Source organism: Camarhynchus parvulus, chromosome 15, assembly GCF_901933205.1.
Source record: "Camarhynchus parvulus chromosome 15, STF_HiC, whole genome shotgun sequence".
Taxonomy (NCBI): domain Eukaryota; kingdom Metazoa; phylum Chordata; class Aves; order Passeriformes; family Thraupidae; genus Camarhynchus; species Camarhynchus parvulus.
The window spans coordinates 7,235,413-7,259,840 of NC_044585.1; the positions used below are offsets into that span (position 1 = coordinate 7,235,413).

The 24,428-nt window shown below is 44.5% G+C and overlaps 1 protein-coding gene across 2 annotated transcripts in view; it reads left to right on the top strand.

Moving 5' to 3' along the window:
* Nucleotides 1-22,237, top strand: part of LOC115909735 — a 31,560-nt gene extending 9,323 nt beyond the window's left edge. For both annotated transcript variants that reach the window (XM_030959266.1, XM_030959267.1), the window contains exons 2-7: nt 8,415-9,409; nt 13,231-13,282; nt 13,383-13,485; nt 14,675-14,838; nt 18,598-18,837; nt 19,459-22,237. In XM_030959266.1, coding sequence (XP_030815126.1) covers nt 8,415-9,409; nt 13,231-13,282; nt 13,383-13,485; nt 14,675-14,838; nt 18,598-18,837; nt 19,459-20,196 — 2,292 coding nt within the window. In that variant the 3' untranslated portion in view covers nt 20,197-22,237. The remainder of the gene's footprint in view (nt 1-8,414; nt 9,410-13,230; nt 13,283-13,382; nt 13,486-14,674; nt 14,839-18,597; nt 18,838-19,458) is intronic.
* The last annotated feature ends 2,191 nt before the right edge of the window (nt 22,238-24,428 follow it).

Below are 24,428 nucleotides of genomic sequence, written 5' to 3' on the forward strand. Positions count from 1 at the left end.
GGATGAACTGGCTTTGCTTCTCACCAGAGCCTCTCAAAAGCAGCAGAGCATTCTGCTGCCTTTACTCTGCATGCTCTGAAGGCGAGCATGAAATGTCAATGTATGCTCAGGCTGCACATACTGCTGGTCAGGCTATGGAAAACTGGCTGTTCCATGGGTGATTGTTCACAAAACAGCCCCTGCTTGTGTCCCTGGGAACAAGCATTTTTTTGTTGTTTGGGAACAAGCATCTCTGGAGTTAAATGAGGAGGGCTGTTGTTCTCCCCAGTGCCTGGTGGTTGTCGGAGTGCTCGTGTTTGTTTTTTTGTGATTTTCCTTTTCCCCACCTCCTGCTCGGAGCGAGGATCAAGGAGGAGGGATGGTGACCTCATGGTGCAGTTATGCAATCTGCCAGAGCCAGGTATCAAAACACACTGCAGCTGTGGAGCTGGGACCTCGCTGTGGCTGGGGGCCCTGGCCTCCTGGCTCTAATGAGATCACTGACCTTCTCCTGCCACTTCTCCTGCAGCTGCTTTGATTCCCAGGGAGTTGTTGTGGCCATGCCTGCCTAACGGTTTGGAAAGCTGCTGCAGCATTGCTGCATCCACAGGCAGGCTCTGGGAGCTGGCCCTGGACACCTACAGCAGGTGAGGGTACCCTGAGCCCTGCCAGCCTCTTGCCATCCTAGCAGAGCTTATTTGCCTCCATCCAAGGCTGTGAAAACACTCCTTCCCCCCCTGATTATTCTTTTTTTTGGTAGGAAGTGAGGAGAAGGTTGCCTGTTCTCCAGTGAAATAAAGCAGTGCCTTCCCAGCAATCTTCTTGTGATGCTTGAGCTGCAGCAGAGTCACATATGGGAAGAATAAGAAGGAATAGCATGTCTGCAGTCTGAGGCACATTTGGGCCTCCAAGTCCTCAAGTCTCATTCAGACTTTGCATTCTTTGCTCTAATTGCTGAACTGCATTCCTGCTTCCCTCCCCTGCTCTTCTAGCAGTATTTTTGTTTTCCTTGTCTCCTTCAGTGAGAGGCTTTCACAGCCTCCTTCCTTTCCTACCTGCATATTTATTCTCTTCAGATGTCCTGCAAATTATTAAAAACAATATAAAACTCAGAGATAAATGTGAAAACAGGGCCCTGTGAAGCTGTCTGATGTGTGCCAAGAAGGAATACAAGACAAGTCCGTTTCCTGAAAATGGGATTTGCAGAGTGGAAATGTCACATCCATAATCACTTTCATGTGGTGGAACTGCTGCTGCCCACCACTAAAATAACAGAGCATCTGTTAAAAAATGTGGGTTTGGTTTTGCTTAAATCCAGCAGGTTGCACTCATTTCAAGAAGTATTAGGTCCTCATTTAAAAGCATGAGTGCAACTGCTCTGGTACCATAAATGTATTAAAAGCAAATGTATGCTCAGCCCAGCTTGAGTGCCACACTGAGCCCTGTTCAGAGCTTGTTTGTGTGAATGGGTTCAGGAACAAGGAGAACATACAGGAGGTGGGTTTGTGTTGGGAGGGCAAGGGAGACCCCTCAGCAAGCAGGGTACTCTCATAATTGATGGGAACTCTTTTGGAGAGCAAGCTGAAAAATAATTACAAATAAAGACTAAAAAAAAAAAAAAAAAAGGAGATGGGGGAAGCTAATAACTAAGCAAAGTGTCAGCAATTTTTGTTGTGCTCTGTCAGTGCCATGTCTGATCTGCTTGTGCTCTCTGCTACTTTCAATCATCCAGAGACACTTGAAGAGCTGCCCTAATGTGGGATGAGGTCTCCTTTTGCTGTTGCCTCATGCTTCAAACAGCAGAGGCAATTTGGCAGAGAGGGAAGTGGTGATTCCAAGGCATTTCTAGGAACTCTTGTACTGCCAGGTGGAAAAATAGGTTAGATGTGATGCAGCTGTATCTAGTTCATTCTAATGGAAGAAAATAAACCTTGCATGCAATGATGAGCTGAAAATGCAAAATTAAATAGAGCACTAATTTTCCAAAGTCTCTGATTAACTTTGTCCTGTGCTTGGAAAAAGTCCTACCAGCTTTGATGTCTAGATCAGTCAGCTAGTGAAGGAAATGTGGTCACTTCTTAAACCAACAGACTGGAGTTTTCTATCTCACTCTTGGGATAGTCTTTCCTCAGATCCTGTATTTGATAAGCATCCAAAAAGCTCAGACTTCCCTAGCTTGGAAATACTGTGAGAGGAAAACTTGGGGCTTTTGCTGGGAACCACAAGAATCGTATTTCTGGTAGCTTTGCAGGGAGTTCCAGCCATGTCAGCAAGTAAAGACTTGTCTTTATTTTGTTTTTCCCTTGTAAGCTGGGATTGTGGAATTACAACTTTCCCTTTTTCCTTCTCATTTTCTTTTTAAAACCCCAAGTTTAGCATTTTCTCTCTGCTCTGGCTGAATGTTTGGGCCACTTCATATTTCATCCCAGGTGGCTGGCTCTGTTCAAATGTCCTCAGGAGCCCGAGTGATCTTTAACTTGGAATGAACTTCCTATGCTTGGAGGGGAGAAGGGGGAGGTAGCTGGGATGCCATACCTCTCCCCTCTGTGTTTTGAGCAAAGATGTTGGTGTAGCCAGAGTTTTAAAGAGGTCCCTTGGGCAGGATAAATGTGAAGGAGCTGGTGAAGGAGCCTTGAAGCGTTTCCAGCTCTTTGAAGGAAGCACACGTGTGTGTGCATGTGTGCACATAAGATGTTTTTAATTTTGGAGGGGTGAGTGATCCCAAATAAAGCTTGCTGGATTTTCATCCCACTGATGCTATGTTGAGCTCAGATGGCTAAATTTAATCATCCAGGCTGAACAATCTTGGATTCTAAGACTGCATCCATCTCTGTGCAGAAACTATTTGCTTAGCCCTGTGCCTTCTGTGGAATCAGCTGTAGGCTGACCAGATAAGGCTGCTGTGGGATGGGATGCCCATACACTGTCCTGTTCTGGCTCTAGGCATGTGCAGGATTTTGATTTTTAAATAAAGAAAAAAAAAAAATCTACCCATAGAGGAGTTCTTTCTTTTCTACTCCTAGAAGTGTTTAAGTAGTGGGGCTATTTTACAGGAAGGGACAAAACATAAAATAACCCTCTGATTCAAATCATGGGATCATAACCAAATATCCTATTTTCACAATGATTTTTTAAAAGGCCTAAGGTCTGCATGAAAAGCTTCTATCCTCACCTCCACTAATTATGCCAATACCAGTTTTTTCCCCCTTCAAGCAAAGACCAAAAAGCCCTTTTACTTGGATAAGGAGTTAATACACATCTGTGCTTGAAAAGACTAATAAATGCAGCACTTCTTCATGTTCAGTCAGTTTGAAATATAGTGGATTATTCCTACGCTTGTTTCTAAAAAGAAGTGGAAGAGTGACATTTTTAAATCTGCCTGAAACTCAAAATACATGTGAGAAATGCACAGAAGTTGAGATGTGCATAAAGCATTAATGAGGGCAAAGTGGGTTATGAACTTTGCACATCATTTCCTTGCAAGCCTGCAGCTGGGTGCCTCTATTAGGTGAGTGCTTTGGCCCCAAGGATGTAGTGGAAATTCAGTGGCTCAGCTGTGAGTCTCCAGTTCCCTTTGCTGAGCTCTGGCTCTGGGTATGCACCACAAGAACTTGCTATTTCTTGGGTATTTTATAAAAGAAAACAAGCTACATTGAATAGGTCCCAAGCCAGAGAATCTGAGATTGTGCTCACAGAGCAATATCAAACATCAAGACAGGATGTTCTCCTTCCCCTTCTTTGAAATAAATACACTTTAAAATAAACAGTCTTTGGGATGCAAGTGAGACAGTGTCCTCTAGGATGTTGCAACCAGCATTAACACAAATGAAGAAAGAGAAGCAAAATCTAAGAACACAAATGGGCTGAGGATTTCCCTGCCCAGGGCCTTGCATCACTTTGTTTCCACTTCTCTTCAGCAGGGCTTGTGTCTTTACAAGCTGAGCCACATGGCCATGTCACCTTCTCTGTCACAGCATCCTCCAGCTTCCCTCTGGGCTCCCAGCACCACCTCAGGCCAGCAGTGCTTCTCTCCTGCAGGCAGGACAGGGATGCTTGAGAAACCAAGCCATGCCTGCTCCCTGTGGTTCAGGCAGAGCCTGGGACCCCTCACTGAACAGGCTCTGGGCCAGCTAAAGGCTGCCACAACTTGCCATTCATGGCTTTTTGCAAGACCTCTGCAGGTTTTGAGCATGGGGCTGCTCTGAGCTGCTGCAAGAACTTATCCTGTCCTGGCAAAGTGAGGGGCTTGCTTCTGAGCATGCTTCTGGTCCAGCTCTAGCCTGGTGCCTGGTTTGGGAGTAATTGTGACTAAAGGGTGATAATGATATTATTAAATTAAATAAATCTTATAGAGAGTGGGATTCCCTTGGAAATGTGTTGATTCCCTGACAATGTTCCCACAGGAAGAACGCAGAGGCTCCAGGCCTACATTTGTAGGTGTTGTGTGAGTGGAGAGCAGAGTTAAGAGTTATATATCAGATGGTGATAACTTCTCTTCCCAGTGCATGTTCTTGGGTGGGATTTATGGTAAAATCCCATCTGCCCAAAACAATAATTTTCTCCTTTTTATGCATGGGAATTCTGCTTTTCATCAGTGCCTCCTGCTTCTCAAGAGCTCTTTGATGTACAGAATGCAGTTTGAAGCAGTGACACACTGGCTTTGTGCTGCACCCCTGTGTAACTCAGCAGGGGCTTCTGTGTCTTTGGGAGCTGGTGCTCCTCAGGAAGCAGCTCAGATCTGGTGCCTCACTCAGATCTGGTGTCTGCAGTGAGATTCTGAGCAGGGTCCTGCAGTCACTTCTGGCCACATCTGTTCCAGCCCAGCACAGCTTTATGTGTAAGAAAACCTCCCTACAACTGCATCACACGTGGGTTTGCTGCAGATGTGCTCCTCAGAGGGCAGCAGGGCATTCTTAGCACCACCAGAGCACCACTTCCACTGTCACCTTTGAGGGACAGCCACAAAGTCCTCCTTGCTCTCCTTAGCTCTGTTTTCCTGGTGCCTTATAACTCCTCACACATGTGTATCTTAAATAACTCAAAGCTGATGTCAATATTAACTTCTCAGTCCAAACACCAGCACAGGAGGAGGTAAGTACATGACAATGGGGCATTTTTTAGTCATGGCACAAGATTTAAGCTTTTGAGAGGGCTGTGTAGTGTCAAAGGGGGAAATGCAACAACTTGGCATTTTCTGAAATAGCCAACCATTGTGTCTGTGGCTGAGCAGCAGTAGCTGAGATTTGAGTTACTTCTAAACATACTAAATGCAGTTCCCCAGTTCCCCCAGTACAGAGAGCAGATAGGATTTGTCTGACCACGATGGACTGGAGATTCAGCTCAACACAACTGCTGGAAACATTTGGAATCTCTGGCCAGAGAGGAAAGTACTGAAAAGCAGACAAACAGGACTGGTAATCCCATTCTCCCTGCTCATAATTCACCTAATTGGTGTGGGCATATATCAAGTGTTGTTTTTAAAAAGACAACAACCTATCATTTGCAAAGATTAAAAATGTGCCAATTTTTTTTTTTGCATGCATCTGTCAAAAGCTCACAAGTCTGTAGCTTGCTGCAGAAGGGAACATCTGTGTCTAATTGGCAAAACTCAGGGTTCATAATGGGTGATTCAAATGAACAAAACCATTTTGTCATTCATTCAGTTGGGGATTATAAACTAATCAGAAATCCTTCCCCCTCCCCTTCCCTCAGATCTATCCTGCATTTCCTGTCCCTTGTGGGTTTGGTTTTTCTTTTTTTTTTTACTGATCTCAGAGCAATCTTGAATCTTTTTGGTCTCACAAGCCACAATAAATTAACAATTCCCCCACTGCCACAACCTTTCAGCCCTATTTCTGGAATTCACACATTGCACTTCCTCCTCTGCCCAGATTTGGGGGTGCAGGGCAGCTCTTGGGGTTTTCATTGCAGCTAGCTGGTGGCTCAAGAGGCACCTTGCATCTGAGACTCCTTGGATGTACACAGAATGTGCGAGATATTCCTTCTCAAAGGATGACAATTTGACAGATCTGAGTGAAAGTGAAGGCAGGAAAGGGAGCTTATCCTGAGGGTGGGGGTGATGAATTGGGGGGGGATGCATTTCCCCATTCAGCTCTCTGGTGCTGAATGCCACAGGACCCCCTGATCTGGTGGCTGCAGCTCTGGGGTGTTAACAAAGGCTCCTGGTAGTAGAGGAGGGGCTGCGAACGCCTCCAAGCGCCTTCTCAGTGTCTGAAAAAAGGCAACTGGATCAGCTCACATCTTCCACAAAACAAAATCTCAGCCCTCAATCACTGCTAATTTAAGGAGGCTTGAGCCAATCTGTGATCCTCCCACATCCAGGAGTGCCGCCCTGCGAGAGCAGCAGTGCTGGTGCACATCCTGCCTCCTAAACTGGGCACATATTTTAGGGCAAAAGTTGGGTGGTGTTTACTGTTTCTTGCTCTGCAAATACTTGTTTAAAAGTGAGCTCAGAAGATTCGTGTGGAACAAAGGCAAGACTGCACTGATATGCTGGGATGAAGGGAAGGAATACAAGAGAAGTAACAGAAAATCCCTCTATTCTTCTTTCAAGTGTAAGAGGCATCCTCTCCCTGAGGATAGGAGCATATTCACTGGAAATCAGCAAGTTTTCAGTAAAATCCAAGTGGCAACAACTGTATCTATAATTCTGATGGGAATTAGTAAATGGATCTAGCTGTTAGGACCTGTAGCCTCTTAAATTGACATAAAGTTTTGCTTGTTTCCCCTGGATTTTTACCATGAATTAACCAATCCAGACCGAACCCCAACCATTTACCTCCTGGAGAAAAGATCAGTAAATTTCTATTAATATGTTTTGGTTTTACATGTGGGACTGCTGAGGCATTAGACAGAGAATAATATGTGTGTGGCAATCAATGTGGTTTCTTTTCCACTTGAGAGTTCCAGCCATAATCCAGCCCAGGTGCCTTAAATGAGCAGCCTGTAGTTTATTCCACTGTAATTAACATAAGCTTTGGTTTAGATGACACTTTTACAAGTCAAATATTGGATTCCAAGTTGAATACAGAACACAGTTTCCACCCACGTTACTGTTTTGGTCCTTTTCTGTGGCCATCCTGCATCCACCCTGAAATCCCCCAGAATATCAGCAGCACCTGCTGCAAAACAAAGGTTGTGCCTCATAGAACAGGTCTGGCTTTTTGTTTCTATTTAGGAGCTTGTAACATTTGGTGTTCCTTTTTTTTTTTCTTTCCATTTCAATATGAGCCAAGGGGAGGGACCAAGAGAAAATAAAAATCTGGAGTATTTTGATCTTTGTGGCTTTATATGGACTTCATAAGCTTCGTTTGTTCTACTGCCAAGTTCCTTTGTGTTTAAATAGATAACAGACCAAGACAACTAATCATTTCCAATAAAAAAACCACACCAAACCCAAAGCATTCCCTTTCTTTTCCAATTAATGCTTGTAAACCCATGCTCCTAGACCAGGCTTGTGACCTAAGCACTTCTGGGTTTTTTTCTCTTTCCCTTTTCAAAAACAATTGCCTAAGGCACAGACTGGGCTCTGTGCTCTGCAAATTTATGAAAGAATCTTGAAAAAAGGCTCTGAGAGTGGCTTTGGGAGAAGGTAGTTGTAAATATGATGTGCAAAAGCAGGCTTATGCACCTTTAGAAAAGCACAGCATGGTTTTCATGGCCACCATTTATGGACTTCCTTCCTCCTTGGAGGCTGGAGGCTATTTGTGGAGAAGGAAGAAATAGCAGATTTACATGGAACTGTCACTGTGTTATGTAAAATGCATGTTGGTTGCTGGTTTACTGGTGAGAGCTGATAGCTGCTGTCACTATTTTGAGAGGCTTTGCACTTGAAAAAGAGACAATTTGACCAATCAAAAGCAGCTACATTTTACTGAAGTAAATAAGGCTGAATGTCCTTGAAACAGAAGATGAGTTGGTTGGATGAATCATGGGTGATCATTAATGCAAAGGTTCTTTTTTTACATGAAAATGTTTTTGTAATGAAAATAACACAGAGTTTTAAATGCTGTGACACATTTTTCCTTTAGCTTCTTAAGGTTTTTCTCACACAACCAACTGTTTAGGGCAACACATTTGTGTGGTCAAAAAGTTATATGTTTGCCAACAGCACAAATTATCAGTAGTAGGAAGTGAGAATTATGTGAATTACTTACGTGGGTTATATTTCTCTTGGAGGTTGACCATCCAATATGCACTTCCATAGTCTCTAAGAGTGGCTTCCCACATTAGATTGATGCTTCACAAAAGTAGGAGCTAAGACTTGCACAAGCTTAATGAGTTTCCCTGTCTTGGGGGTATCTTTAACCAGTCTCTGAAGGGAAAGAAAAGAGCTGGACCTTCCATTGGTCTGGCAGGCTGCATCCTGGCTGTAATCTATGGCAAGGTGTAAGATTCTTTGTTTTATTTCCCAGGTGTATTACTCCTGTGGTGCAGTGGTGGAATCAATGGAAAGAGGCCTGATTTTGTCACCAGGTTTTCCAAACAACTACTACCCAGGGACACACTGCGTCTGGCAGTTCTTCATTCCCATGAGGACCCATCTCATCTTGGAAATATTTGACTTTGACATTTTTGAGAGCTCTAGTGAAACTCCAACCCCCTGGGATGGCTTCTCAGCCCCTGCTACAACAGAAAATAAGGACATGCCTTCTCTTGAGGAAAACCTGGGCTTTGCTGTCCACACCACAAAAGCCTCTCTCCAGAGCTCGACGTCGAAGGTGGCTCAGAACCTCAGCAGCACTGGAGACCAGTCAAAGGACCTTGCTGGTCACCTGGATGAGCTTCCAGGAGCCATCTCAAAAAAAAATGAAGCCAAACAAGCATCTGAAGAAAACCAGTGGAAGCAGATGAAGGAACCCAAAGCAATTTCCAAGGCTCAGCCAGAGGAGCTGCCATTCCCCGTGGCTGGTAGTGCCTCAATGCAGAGGCAAAACACCAGTGGCCTGGAAACAGGAGAGGATTTGGAAGGGAAGGTGTTGCTTGCCCACCTAGCTGCTAGTGAGAGAGATGAAGTCACAGCAGAGAGCTGGACTCTTCCCTCAACAGCACTGCCCATGGAAATCTCCTCCAGCCCTCAGTCAGCAGGGGATGTCTGTCCCCATGATGTGTTATACGTTTCCGATCTCATCACGTTTTCCTCTCGCTTCTGTGGCCCAAATTCCCCTGTAAACAAGACCATGGTGTTTGGTTCATCCCTGGAAATGGTCGAGGTCATCATGGAGCTGATCACCACCACGGACCGGGGCCGAGGCTTTGCGATGCTGTTCGAGTACAGGAACATCAGTGACCCCAGCCCTGTGGGTGCTGTGAGGCAGGACAGGAAGGAAAACATGATGCTGCTGGCAGTTGCGACAGGAATTGTTGTCTTTGCTCTTGCTTTGCTCTCTGCCCTCTGCGTAGCCTGCAGGTAAGGTGATGCCAGAGCCTTGGAAGCATGTGATATTGTCCACAGGGAAATGACCAGAAGAGAGTGACATTTCCAGAGAAGAGTGACCTTCCCTTTGCTCTGCTAACTCCTGCTGTCCTCCAAATGTGGTGAAGTGGGTGCAGAGGGAGTCAATGCCCCTCACTGCTCCTGCCCTAGGCTCCTCAGTTTTCTTTCCTACTTCTACAGCTCCTGAACCTCAGATGTATTTTCTTTTTCCTGCAGAAATACCTGAACAGTCAGGACTTTCCTGGGTATTTTTTGTTTCAATGGCAGTGGTGCCTTTGAACCTCAGCTTTTGGCTGATGGACAAGTTCAGCAGAGAAAGATCATCCTTCCCTGAGTCTCCTGAGCAGGCTGAGCTGACAGTCACCGCATCTTTTCACAGAGATCCCACAGTTTGGCTCTAACTAACCATCACTAGCACTCTGCAGAAAAGTAAATAATAACCAAAGTATTACCACATAGAATTAAGATTTAAAAATATTTTCCCATCTGTAGCATATTTTATCCAAGAGGCTGTGCAGGAATTCTAAATCCAATGCATTCAGTGTGCTAAGAAGTCATCTGCACATCCCTTTGATGCTGGGGAAGAGCCCAGAGCCATGCTGCAGTAGCTCTCATTGCTCCCAAATGCAATCCAAAGCAATCCAGTCAAATGAGCTGATGGTCAGGCTGGGTTGTGGATTTCCAGGTCCTGATGCTAACTAGTTAAATGCTAACAGTTACACAAGCATGCCTCCATAGTCAATTGCTTTTCTTTTATGTATTTCTTTTCTCTATATCTATCCAAGGAACACTTCTCCGCCCCCCAGCATATGTTTGCATTTTTCTAACTCCCGAGTGAAAACATTTTTGTAGAAACCGTGATTTATTTCTCTCCCTTCCAACGAATTCAAAACAGAGCCCATTCTCCCCAGGTTTTTGTCAAAATAAACACCGTTTTCCAGATGATTTGACTTCCATGAAAACATCAGGTAAACTGAGACAAACAGTGCCCTTTGCATTTTAGCTCTGGCAGAATAAACACGAAATGCAGGCCAATCACACTGGGCACCAGAGAACACGGGCACAGTGGTGAAGCTTAAATATCATCTCTGTGCTGTATATATTGAAATTCCTGCTTTAAGGGTCTGAGCTTTTTGTAGCTGTAAGAGTTAAATTTGCATGTACTACATTTAACTAACCTTTTTGTTTTTAAAGAGCTCGCAGAGCACTAATTTAGACCACAATTTTTTGCTAGCTCTAAAGGAAAAAGTCTGGTGGAAAATGTCTTCCAGATACCAAATACTTTATTTCTATACCCTTGCCAATCTTCAGAAAAGACAGAAACAGGCTCCCTTTGCTATGGCAGCAGTCTGGGCTGATACACATGTTGAGTAGGCTGTTCCTGCTCCAATACCCCTATTTAATTTCACTGTAACAATCCATGAAGCAGAGTATTATTCAACCCAAAAAGTGCACCGGCAATCTGAGGCTCCACTGGCTGAGGTTTCCTCTGCAAAGCCTGTTTAGAAAGTCAGGCCATGCTGCTCACATTCACAGTTTGGCTTTCTGCTTGTTAGATGTTTACAAAATAATGTTCTGCTCTTGCTGACCAACAGGGAAAAACAGTCCACAGGGCTTCAGCCCCACACAGCAATGTTTGTGTGTTCTGGTCACTGGGAACACATCCTACAGGGGTCCCTGTGGCACAGGATTAGGCTTGCTTCTTTTAACTCTGCTATTTATGCCTCTTCATTGCTCTACAACTCTTTTCTTTTGCTGTTTTTATTTTAAAGAAGATGTCTATACCTTAGCAGCTATTGACTGAATAGAATCTACCCCTACTCCTTTAGCCTTCTGACAGGGTGTTTGCTGTCCCAGCCTCCTGTGTTCCTGTATGCTGTCCCTGGGAAGCCTTGATTACACCACTCCATTTTGTATCAGAGCATTTAAGAGAGACCAGGTGGCAGTGATGCCATGACCTGTGCTGAGTTCCCTCACCTGTGTTGCACTGGGAGAGCCTTTTCTCCCTCTTTACTGTGCTAACTGCTGCAAGAGCATTGGTCTCTGGCCCCAGAACCACTGGCACTGGCTGGAGCTTGCCTACAACTGGCAGCTGTGGGTTTTAATGCAGCTCAGAATAAGACTGCTGAGGCCATTAAGCACTAAACTTCTTTTAGATTGAGCCCATCAAGCTCTATTTTATGCTTCTTGTACTGAATAGGGGCTTGAAATGAGGTGTCAAATGTGTATTAGCCACAGTCTGTCCTCTCTGCAGAAAATGTCAGGGTGGCACGGGGTGGGCTGGGGGAGATGATGCTGCTTTACCAGAGCAGCACGCTCAGAACTGGGAACAGCCCCCTGAGGCACAGGGACACTGTCCTGGCTGGACTGGGCACTGCAGAGGATGCCAAGAGGAGGAACCTGGAAGCTCTTGGCCTTGTAAACTTGCCTTCAACTTTCTTTTCTCTTCCTACTTTATTTATTCCTCTGGTATCAGGTTCAGCTGTTGATTTTTTTTCCATTTCTATCTGCTGGTCTTGCTTAGCTAAAAGTAGCAGGCTCAGCCTTGCCAGGAGTAGAAATGGCCTGGGATGGGCTTGGCACCCACTGCCACTCCAGTGCACCAAGTCATCAGCAGTATCTGCTCAGGCTCATTGCATTGAGCAGGGCAAAGCTCTCTGGGGAAACTCCAAGTCTCTGCCACACTGCAGCTTTTGTTTTCTACTTGGGGAGGGAATGAAAGCTTCAGTTGTTAGTTGGCCAATAATTCTAATTACTTTTGGCCATGAAGCCTGGCTCGAGTAATGGGGGATTTTTAATTTTCTTTCCCAAGCCCCAGGAACAACAGATACATCCATCTTATTTAATTTTAATCCTGGCCTATGCAGTCAAACTTTGGCTGTATGGTTGCAACCCATGAATTGCAGCTGCACTTTAGGTCTGCCTAGCCTCCCAACCCTTGAGTGTGCAGTGACTCCATCAAGGCTTCAGTGTTGCCATCTCTCCCCAGCCAAGCTGCCCTGCCAGTCACTGCCTGCTGCCCATCCATCACCTGGGGTGAGAATTTGCCTTTGCAATGACCTGGGTTGCATCCCATCATCTGCATTGTACCCTGGAGAACCACGGGGCACAGACTACCCTTGTTTCAGTCATTATCAGGTCCACCAGTGCCAGCCTTTCTTTGTGATGTCTTTAAGTCTTATTTGTCCAAAAGTTTATAACTCTAGTTATTTCGTAATCTCAGTTTTAGTAAAAATGTGAAAAATGGCTAAGAACATGCATGTGTCTCCCTTCAGCCAAGAGGCACGTTCATGCCATCATCATCTGCCACAGCACTGCCTTTTACTGAAACAGTCACACAAATGAGCAGCATCTGATGCTCTCTGCTTGCTAAATATAACCCAGTGTGCAGTGTTAGCTATGCAGATGAAATATTCTGTCTAGCAGGACAAGAGGGATGTCACTGCCCAGACTGAGGGATCTCAGTCCTGCTGTTCAGTCACTGATGGGAAGGAGCAGCTGTCAGGGGGAGCCTGGTGGGACTTGGCACAGGTCTGAGCTCTGCTCCTGCTTTTGCATGAGCAGAGGAAGAAGATGACAGCTTCTTCTCTTCTTCAGCTGGCTTTCCACCACATGAGCATATCATTTTCTCCCCTTGTTTACAGGCCTTGCTGCCTTGAGTCTTGGCAAGTATTTTGGATGCTCATAACCTGCTGGGTTCCCCTCGCAGGATGAGCAGAGCCCAGAACTTTCCTGCTGTGGATCTTTAACTCACTTGAGGGCTTCTTGTTGTTGTTGCTGTCTCTCCTTTCCAGGCAGAGAACGTGCCCCAAAAGGAGCTCATCCAACGCATGCAGTGACCAGGAGGTTAGTGCTAATGGCTTCAGCAATTGCTGTTTCTCTCTTTCATGTTGGCTGTTGCACTGTTTGTCTGACGATGTTTACTGGGGCATGTTCTGAGTTGTAGAACAGGATCCAGAACTCCACTGTCGATATCAATGAGCTCCAGCTGGTGGTGCCAAGCCAGGAGAATGAAAACAACAACCACTCTGTGAGCCGGGAGCAGGCGGGTGAGTGCGGGGCAGCCCCGAGCCCGGGACACTCCATCAGATCCTTCATCAGATCCTTCCCTCCCCACAGCCCTGCCACTGTCCCGCCCGTGCACAGCTGGGCAGCTGCTCCACAGCAGAAAGGCTTTGTTGTGGGCACTGTCCCTGGCTGCTCCCCCTCCCGGGAGGGTAATTCCCCTGGCAAGGAGCTCCCGCAAGCACAGCTCCAGCGCTGCCAGCACAAGCTGTCACAGCACATGGCACTGCAGAGACACTGGGTTAGCAGAGCAAACGTGCTGGGTTCAGGCTGCTACAAACAGCCTACACAGATCCATCAACTGGGGAAGAGATTCACCTGCCCTGGGCCTGACTTTGTCCAGAAAGGAGGGGTTTTACAATGCTCAGGTTGTCTTTGGCCACGCCAGCTCCCAGAGCTCCCTGTTTCTGTGGGTCTGGATGGATGGAGGTGCTTTGGGTGACATTTACCTCACAGTGTCCTTCCAGGAAAAAGCATCCCAGCCAAACCGCAGAGAATGTCACGTGCTGCAATTTTGACTCACAACACATGAACTGCCCCAGTGCCCCCCTTGGTTAGTGGAGACCAACAGGGAGAGACTTTCTGCTGTGTTGTGACGCACCCTCAGTTTCCCAGTGAACACTCAGCTTTCACAAGGATATCTCCACAAAAAGCTAATTCTGTACTTCCAGCCACAACAGCTTCCCATCTCCTTGAGGAGGTTGTGGCCAGAGTTCTCCTTGCCTGGACCAGAGAACAGGCCTTGGGGACACATGCAGGCACACATCCCCTCCGTGGAGCATCAGGCTGCCTGTAGGAGCAGATTCACTGGGGTTTAACCAAAAGCTACAGCTCCCAATATTGGCAGGTATGAGTAAATAAAAATAAAGAATGAGTTGACCGAGTTTGTAAGTTTCTGATCTGCAGCACAACCTCATGTGTTTAACACAAGGAATTTCAGTTCATGTCTGTTTTTATTAGAAAGCAGACCCAAGGGTGTTTCTCCTCTCCTCTTTTGTTTTGTTTTTAAAAGCTTGCAGTTTCAGGAGAGCAAACTGTTGACTTGAGTTTTTTCTGGCTGGTGCAACAGCCAGCCAAAGGCTGTTCTAGATTGTCTAGTGAGGGAGGGAGGAGTTGGAAACAGATGTCTTGGACTCTTGCAATCAGTCTTTATTGATTTTCTTCCTTGCTCAGCCACTTCCTGCAGAGGCAGCACAGAACGGTCTCCTCAGGACACTGACCCAGATGTGCCCTCCTCCATCTCTGCAGTGACCACTGAGACTGGGAGTGATGAAGTGTTTATCATTTCTGCTGGACCTGGGACCAGTGGGCTGAGCTTTACCACCTACAGGATACAGGTACATCCCCCAGCATCTCCAGCAGGCTGCAGGATGTCCCTCTTGGACAGCACTTGTCCATTTTTGCCTAATGCCCACTTTCCAGAAAGGCAGGGACTGAACCAGGCCGTTCTCCTACCCCTCAGGCTGAGCTGCCATCAAATGATGTGGACTGTGATCCCCTGAGCCAGTACCTTCCCAGCTTTGGGAAGAGCAAATGCAGAACCCTACTAACAAATAGTGGAGATGTTTGCCAGCAGACAGCAGGAACAACCTGCAGAAATGTTAATTGGCAAAGCTGATGTTCCATTAAAATTACCACCTGTAGCAACTGAAAGACCTGAGTCAGACTTGCTCCTGCCCACCCCTCCAAGTGATCAGGGAAGTTACTCAGCTCCTCAGCTTGGCAGAGAGTGTCTCACCAAGCTGATGGGAAAATTAACAGCTTAGGCTCAAAAAAAAATCAAATACTTCAAGTGAAAGCACTGAGGCCCTCACAGATTCACAGACAGAAACCTGAATTGATTCAGCAGGTTCTCTCTTATTTTGGCTCTTTCCCCTGGGCTCCTGGTCCTTTATTTGTTCAGAAACAGATGATGGCTCAGAGGCCTCGGGTCTGGCTGTCACCTCGTCAAGTTCGAGAAGAGAGACAGAGCAGACAGAGCACATCCATTGCAGGTGTCTGCTAGAGCCTTTCCCAGGTCAATATTCTCTTCTCCAGTGTCCTGTCTCTTTTTCCCAGGATAAAGAGGATAAACAACCAGCACAAGGAACTCACATGCCCAGGACAGGCTGTGTAATACTTCTGTCACAGTTTACAAAACAAAAGCATTCTGTATCCCTGCACTTGATTAGGAAATTAGCCAGGCTGGTCAGGATTTTCCTACCCTGGTGTAAGACACGTGCTGAGCTTTGCCTCCAGCTGGCCACCCTGATGAAGAGAAAAGGGAAAGAAGGAAAAACAGCTCTGGAGCCTTCTCTTGCCTGAATGTGACCTTCTGTGGAGCAGGGCACTGGGAGCTGTAGCCAGACTGGGCACCCTTGAACAAACCTGGTCCTTTCCAGAGCAGAGAGCTTCACCTGGTGGCAGCCCCACACATCCAGCTTCTAGGCAGGAGGGAAAACCATTTTCCTGCCCCCTTTCCCCACTTCAGTCAGAAGGAACAAATACACACAACCCCCCCATTTCTATTCTGACATTGCTTCTGCAATCAACCTTCAGAGAGCATTTATACATAAAAAAATAAAAGAGTGTTAAAACAGTGAAAGTAACCCAAAGAATTAAACACATTATTAAGTCAGAAGGCTTCTCCTCTGTGATGTCCATGCAGCACACAAGTGAGGTAATACTCCCAACCAAATTCCTCAAGGAACCAAGGCTGGAAGCACGGCAGGACCTTTTGAAAAGCCCTGGGTCTTTCCCCACAGCTGAAGACCATCCTTTCCAGGGCTGTGCAAATTGAGCACAGCAGATTAATTACAAACCTGCACTCAAAGGGGTTCTCAGCAGGCCACTTGTTACTGAGGGCTCCTGGATGTCAGACGTGTTTACAGTTGAATTTTTAGTGTGTATTTTTAGGGTGTGAAATGCTGCTGGCCAGCCAGCCTCCAGGCCTCACAGAGGATGTGGTGTGTGGCTTTGTGGCCAGCACCAGCCAGTGGGATGAGATATCTGCTGGAGCCCAGCCCGTTCCTTGGCAGGAGCTGAGCAGTTATCCCCTTGTGAAAACATGTGTGAAATCCTGAGCCTTCACAGTACAGTAAATAATGCCAGCAGACTCACCTCATGCAAAATGCTTGACTAGAATTTGTTAAATTATAAGGAGCTTTCATTAAAAAAATTATCTTGACCTTTTCCCTGAGAAATTGTATCTGGCTGCTTGGTCCTGTGCTGCCCACTGAGTGTGAGCCTGAGCTCAGCTGGGTCTGAGCCAGTGATTAACTGGCTTTGCTCTGCAGCTTCTGCTCTGCAGCTTTTCAAACCTATTTGAAGACATCAGTCCTGTGTTATGAGGGGAGAGCTGGGAGAGCAAAAACCCCCTCTGTTTGTGACTGGTGTGAGGAAACAGAGGGTGGGATGGCTTTTGGGGAGATTCCAGGTGTCCTCCAATAGTCATGGCTTGCTAAATCCCCTTTGGTTAAAGGCATCATTCACCCTTTGGCTGACTTATGACCATGATCTCTGAGTTCTGATCAGACACTGCAAGTTTCAGATGCAAAGGTTTGAGTAAAGAGTATGATCATGGAAGTTTAACAAACATTTTCCAAAGTCTAGAAAATACACTGTTCATCTTCCCAGTTACTTGCAGTGTACCTATCTCAAAACCAGACGCTAATTTTTACATCAGTTTGGAGATATTTATAATAATATTAGAATAATAAATCCTAAGACAGCCTGAAGGAGAAGACAGGCAGCTTAAAATTTATAAATAAAAACTGTCCTTTTAAAAAATCTTAGATTAGGAGCTTAATATTGAAACCAACTTATCCAGAGGCTGATGCCTCTCCTGGCTTCCTACTGAGTTTCTTTTTCTGATCTAGTGCTAATTTCTCTCCTCTCTGCCCATCCATTTCCAATATGACACATTCACTAAATAGTTTCTTTGATTTGCAGAAACTGGGGAGATTCAGATTCTCAGAAATATCAAATTACATGTTTCTGGTTTCTCAGGATTTTAAAATCCAGGACACTGTGGGATTTATTTCAGACACTCTTTAAGGACTGTGTAAACTTTGGAAATATGGATTTTTCATTCTTCTCATGACAACCATATTTGCACAGCTGAAAATTAAAAATATGTATAGAGTTGTGTAACAGGAGGCTTAAATAACAGGTGAAGTGTTAGTAAGAATGAAAGGAGGTTCATAGGAATGTCAGGAATTCTCTAACTTTCCTGGCTCTAAGCTTATATCAATATTAAGGACAAAAATTGTGATTTCAAATGCAACATCAGAACTTATGCAGTATGGAAGAGATATTTGTCTATAGTCCATTCCCACGTCTGATGAACTCTGCTCATTCACAGGGCTGGTGACAGCAGTTTAATGTAGTCTCACCTTCTGATGATGCCAATTTCACAGCTGTCTGGATGTCTTGTTCTACTCCTAAATCATGTTGTCCACCTGAAGAGCATTTTTTATGGGAAATGCAAATCCCCTTGGCTCCAATCCAGTTTTTGTGCTTCTTGTTCTATTCAGCACAGACACTGAGAACAGATTTTTCCTTTCCCTTTATTTTTCATTATTTGTAATTTTTCCCTTACACAGGATAAAGAGCACCACTTACTTCAGTCTTTTCTCCCAAACTGTGCATTTTTGAGACTTCTGATTCTCTTCCTGCTTGCTTCTGGATTTCTTTCAGTAGGCTCCATCCCCCACCCAGACAGACACACCTGGAGCCTTCCAAGAGCCAAGCAGAGTGGAAGAATTCTGTTTTACACAGTGAAGTTTATGGCTCTGATCTGTCAAATACTTCCAGTAAAATTAAGCTGTAGATATTTCTTATATTTAGTGAGGGTTGTAGGACTATATCTTACCTAACTGAAAGTTCCCCCTTCAGCTTTAAACCCGAAGCTGGGGCAGCAAGGTAAAACTTTCCTCCAGGGAAGCCAGCGAGCTTCAGGCAGCACACTGGAAGAGAAATGATGAGAAGTTGCATTCCTGAGTCCTCTGAGAATGACTGAATCAATCAGTCTCTTGCACCAACAGCCTGTTTCCGAAGTGTTTTAAAAATGTTTTGATGCAAGATGCCTATGAGTGATCTTTATTTACTCTTTTCAGGACAAAAACCTGAAAAGGAGCGTCACAAGCCCGGGCTCTGTGTCTGACTGGCTGAGCTCCCACCCCGCAGCTGCAGGGGCTGCAGAGAAGGGGAACGTGCAGCTGGACAATCCCTGTCCCCGGCAGCGCACCTGGAGCGCCCGCACCTTCCACGACCTCCTGGCTCCCATTCCACAGCTGCAGAAAAAATGGTGCAGCTGGAGCACCAACAGCCCCTTCACAAAGCTGGTTGACAGCAGTGTGAGTCCTGCAGGGAGGGGAGGATGCTGGGGTCTCAGCTCCAGTATTTCCCACTGTTCACTGATTTGAACACATTTTCCCCTTGGCCAGTGCCTCACCTCTCTGTCCTGCAGTGCAAACACATCTCAGTCCATCTTCTTTGGTGCATGGGAAAGTCTCTGCCTAATTATATTGTAATTTAGCTAGGCTTTCCTAAAATATTAAGCAGCTGTATTTTCCAGCAGTTGGCACCTGGTTAAGAAATTATCCCCAGTCCAGAAGAACATTAAAAAATGCCTTCAGACAAGATTATCTCATTGAGTGTTCTGACATGTGCTTTTTTCCCCTGGTTATGCCTTGAATTTATTATAATTGGTGTATTATTATTGCACTGCAAGGAATCTGTAGGTGTGGCAGGGATATCTGGGTCTCACTAACTGTAGTCATCAAACCAACAGCTTGTTACAAAACTAATAAAGGATGTTTCTTCCTTTTTAAGGTAATAACATAGGTTTTTGCTAAAGAATGCATCTTACCTCTAAAATAACCAGGAATTTTAACTTTTAATTCTCTCGGGATCAAAGTTTCGAGAGAGAGCTGCTTTCCATGGCATGTCTGCTAATTTTGTACTATTTTGTGCAGGGTTTTTCTACAGCTGCAAGACCCCAGGGTGTGCCAACCAGGAAGGTAATCTCAGCCACTGAGATAGAGGGAGCATCAGAGACTGTTTACTCTGATTCATCTGCCAGTAATGCCTCGTATCCCCTCACTCTGTCTGCACAGAGGCAGCGAAAGTTAACCTCCTGCAATTTGAAGAAATCCAGATTTGGGAACCCTTATTTTGGATTTTTAGCCAGTTCCCCTGACAGCAAACATATGAGGTCCTTGGATCCCTCAAGACATCTAGGGACAGCATCTCCAGTTAACAGCCAAAGCCCCAAAAATCTTCTAGAGAGCTCCAACCCACTAAAAATCAACCTGGTCAACGGTTCAAAAACAAAGGAGCTTATGGTAGAAACAGACAAAAACAAACCAGTTTTTGTTATTTCTGAAGAAGGGGATGATCAGCAGCCTCTGGTCCTGGCAGAACACCTTAGTCAGTGTGGAGATCACCTGTCAGAGCAAAATGCTGTGTATGCTCCAGCCGAGCCAGAGAAGCAGCCGGTGGTTCTGACTGCGGAGAGGAACAGCTCTGCCCCCTTCACATCGAGCCTTCCCCTGTGGGCTAAATCCCCCACGTCATACAAAGGCCATGGGAAGGCCCCCAGCTCCTCCAGGGACCAGCAGAGCTCAGCAGGTGGGGATGCCGACACTACTGAGCCCTCCCAGAACTGCGACACCCCTGCTGCTCCCACGCTGTGCCAAGCGTCAGTTCAGTGATGAACTGGGAAAGATTGAAACATCAGTTCCCAAACCCAGAGGGAACAGGGACATGAGCAGAGCAGAAGCTGTGCCCAGCAGCTGAGTGTGGCAGTCACATGTGGCAGCTTTGTTGAGAGCAGTCTTTCCTTCCCACCTGTTGGGACTGAGATTACAAGGATACAAACCACAGCATAGCACAGATGCCATCTCCCCTTCAGCTCACTAACCTCATCTCTCTTCTCCTGCATGAGACTTGGAGGTAGTTTGTACAAGAAAGCATCCTCTGAAAAGGTACTTCAGACTGCAGAACCCCTTTTCTGGGATGGGAATGAAGGTAACCTGGGGCAGTCACACCGTGGTTTATATCTGAGATGTAAATCAGTCCCTTGTCCTGTGGCATCACTTGAGTCTTTCTGTTGGGAGCTCTGAGTTAGCTTCTGTTTATAGCTCTGCCTGTACAATCCAAGCCTTGCCAAGCCAAGGGTAAGAATTCAATCATGCATGTTTGCATACAGTTTTGTAAACTTCATTTTAAGTATTTCATAACTTCTACAGTCTAGCACAAAGCTTACCAAGCATTAGCAACTCTAATATTAAAGAGCAAGATTATCTCATCTCCTAACTCTTTAGAGAAGTGTACAGACAAGCTGAGCAACCCAATACCAGATGCTTGTTCTATTAAAGTCTGATGTAGCTTTATCTTTGTTAGGTCTACATAGGCTTAGAACACCTCAGTCCACTACATTAAATGACTCCTCATGGCAACAGGAGCATGTGTACAAAAACACTGAAATACTAGGAATAGTCTTCAGCATCCAACACTTGGATATTTGCAGCTGCTCTGATCCTACATTCACCAGCTATTTATTGCTGGTAACGCACATTGGCTAGAGAACTATTCCCCTTCCTTTAGCAGGCAAGACTTGAAAGACAAAATTAAGGTGGGGCAAACTTTGAGTGCTCACTTTCTTTAGAAAAGAACCCTACATGGCTGTGCCTCCCTGAGTACAAATCCAGGGCATTCAATGGAACACTGAACCAAAGGGAAGCCTGCTAGTCCTATTGCCTTTAATAACCCCATCAGTATTTTAATTTCCTCCTGGTGATATTTTCCATATTTGCAAGAGACTCCTGCATGTTTGTCCCACAATTCAGAATTGTTTTTCTTTCTTAAATGAAACAATTCCCTCTGAAGCTGCATTTTGCAGCTGAGACAGCACATTGTTTTAAAGCAATAGTATGTCATAAAACAGGTGCCAGAAAGAAATCTCCTGCACAAGTCTTCCCCTGTATTAGCTGCAGTGTGCATCCAGTTATCTTAATCCTTCTCTGTGAAGGCATTTAAGACTGATTGCTGAAATATTTAACTGAATTATTTATGATTTCACCTGCTGTTACAGCTTCCATTTGCCACCATTAATGCCTGAGATATGCAACACAAGACTATAGGTTTTGCCTTATATTTTCTCTGTGTGTTTACATGTCTACCTAGACATAGAAGCTGTGCAGCTGGTAGCAGTGGAAGCAAAAACACATTTGCCCTTTAGCAGTTGACTCAAACATGAACAGCAAACAAGTCTCTGCATTTATTATTTCCAGACTCTGTTCAGTGCCAAAGTCTGGTTCCATGTTGGTTAGTTCTTTTTTGGTGGGTATTTTTTGTTGTTGTTGTTGTTTAAATTAATGCTACTTGATTCAAAGGGAAGAGATTAATATATTTATGGTTTTAAAAATATTTAGAAGTCTTCAGTGCTCTAACAATAACTTCCACTGCATTAAATTCATATACATTGTAATTTAATGTTCTGTTACTTATTACATTTCTAAAGTTTGAAATACTAAAATCTACTTTTGAAAAGTACTTGTGTTCAATTATTGATAATAGTTACATTTGAAGGGCTGGAAAAAGTGGCTTTTTCAATAAAAGCATGTTTAACCACTCATTTCTATGGTGTAACAACACTTAATTTGTTTTGCTGAAAGCCTGAATTGTGCCTCAGAGCCTGTGGGGTACCCCAGTGGTGGCAGAAGAGCAGAAAAGCAAACAATCCTTTTTAGATCCGTCCCAGTTTCTCTGAGACTGAAGATGAGGTGGTTGTTTACACCAACTCCTCCATTACCTGTTGTGTAACCAAAGACCAGACTTTGCTCACCAGGTTTGCCCAACTGCTGCCAGAGGAGATTTCTGTGGGAGTTTGTTTCCTTTCAGGTCCATCAGTGCCTGCTGCAGCAGCATGTGGGCAATTATTCACAGGGCTGCAGCAGACACCCTGGCTGCAGCATGGACTGTACACACACACACACATATATGTATATATACACACACACGTGGTGAGACAGGCCCTGCTCCTGATGAACACGAAATATTGAACAGTGCTGCTTATTGTCAGAATAAAAATAATTTACCAATTATTTAAAGGTGATGCCTTCTGGCACTAGAAGATGCTGAAGCCCAGTGCCTACAGGTGGGTGCTGCAGGTACCCCAGGAGAGACTTCAGTTCCTGACCTGCCTTTTGAAGTTTTTTTGTTTGATTAGGGCTTTTTTAAATTTTTTTTAGGCAGTTCACTAAAATTAACTGCTAAAAAGGTATTTGTGCTATATTTTGTACCTTCAAAGAATGCATAAAATATTTTCCTCCTCTTACAGCTAAAGCAACTGTTTTGAAGTTCTCATATTCTCTTTCCCCCCCAGAAACACAAATAACTTCTACCTAAACTCTTCCAAAAAGTCACAGTGCAGAGTTAAGAAACTCTGAAAGCTCTGGGTGGAATAAAGCGCTTTAATACTCTCAGCTGTAAATATTGACTAGGATTAGTTTTTAAATAGTATTACTTATGGCATTTATTTTGTTCCTAACAGCTATTATTACTTTGGAGAGCTATGCTGCCACTTTTAATGACAGAAAACCTCATCCCTCATGCATGGGCTTGGATTCAGTTTTACCCTTGTGCAGTGCAGGGTTTGCTGTGTGATTCTGTGCTCTGTAACCAAGCAGTGAGTGGGATAAGCACTCCAAACACTCACTGAAGAAAGGGGAAAAATCATTCCAATCACAATTGCATGGGGGAAAATGTAAAAAAACCATTATGGAGCTAGCAAAGAGACGTATTCTTTTCAACAAAACTGAGTAATACTCACCTTTATTCTTTTTAAAATGAATTATTCTGGAATATACTAGCCAAACCCTCTAGCCAATGTGTTAGGTAGATTAAATGGGACAAAAATATGTGGCCTTCCCTATTTTTTGACTGTACAAACAGTGGTTCAAAATAAAAGCTTGAAGCTATACACACTGACAAGAATCTGGTGTGCTGAGGTTCTTACTGTCAGGTACTTGAACTGGTTGGGAATGGAGGCTCAAAGGGAAAACAACAGATTTAACATCCAGGTAATGCATCCTAACTTGGAAGATTCAGAATAGCATTTAGCAAGAAAAATCCACTTATAACTTAGTAGAAAAACATGAACTGAAGTTTCCTTTCAGAACTCTAACTTTTTGTTAAGAGCAGTTGGTTGCAACTCTTTCTACTCAGAACTGTTTTGTTGGGGTTTTTCCCCCTCAGGAGGGTGGCACATGAGCCCTAACAAAACACATTTGACTCAAACGGTCCAGTCAGTAGATTTTATTCTAAACAATTAAAGATTAATTTGAATTGCAAGGGAAAAGAAAAGGTAAGTCCTAAGCCAACACTTACCTAATGAAAGCAAGTGAAACTCAGCAGCACTGAAAAGAATACCCAACAGAGACTAAATACAGCTTCAACATATATTCATGGTCTGTCTAGAAATGTCTTTGATGTTAAACCTCATATGGCACACTTAGCATTTTTTATAATTCATTTCCTATGGAAACTAATGAGCTTAAGGGTGAAATTACCTCATTGAAAGTCAAAATGGAAGTGTGAAGAAAAGAAGGATGACCTGGAAAGCAGATTTAGAAGCAATCTTTGCATATTAAGCATTGCTGTGGGAAATAGTATAATTAGTTTTCTTCAGAACTTATTCCTTGGAATTGTATAAGTGGTATTTCAGCTCCCAAACATCATGCAGAAGGAATGTTAGATAAAATAGGTGGAAAAAAAGCAAAATCCTCACATGTTCTTCAAATCAAGATTTTTTTTTTCCTAACTTTCAGTGACTGTTGACTTATTTTTAAGTGGGCAGACCATAAAAAATAAGGCTCCTTTCCAGCAGACTTCTAAGGGGCCATAAGAAACCAGATTTTCAGAGCATAATTTGGAATATGCA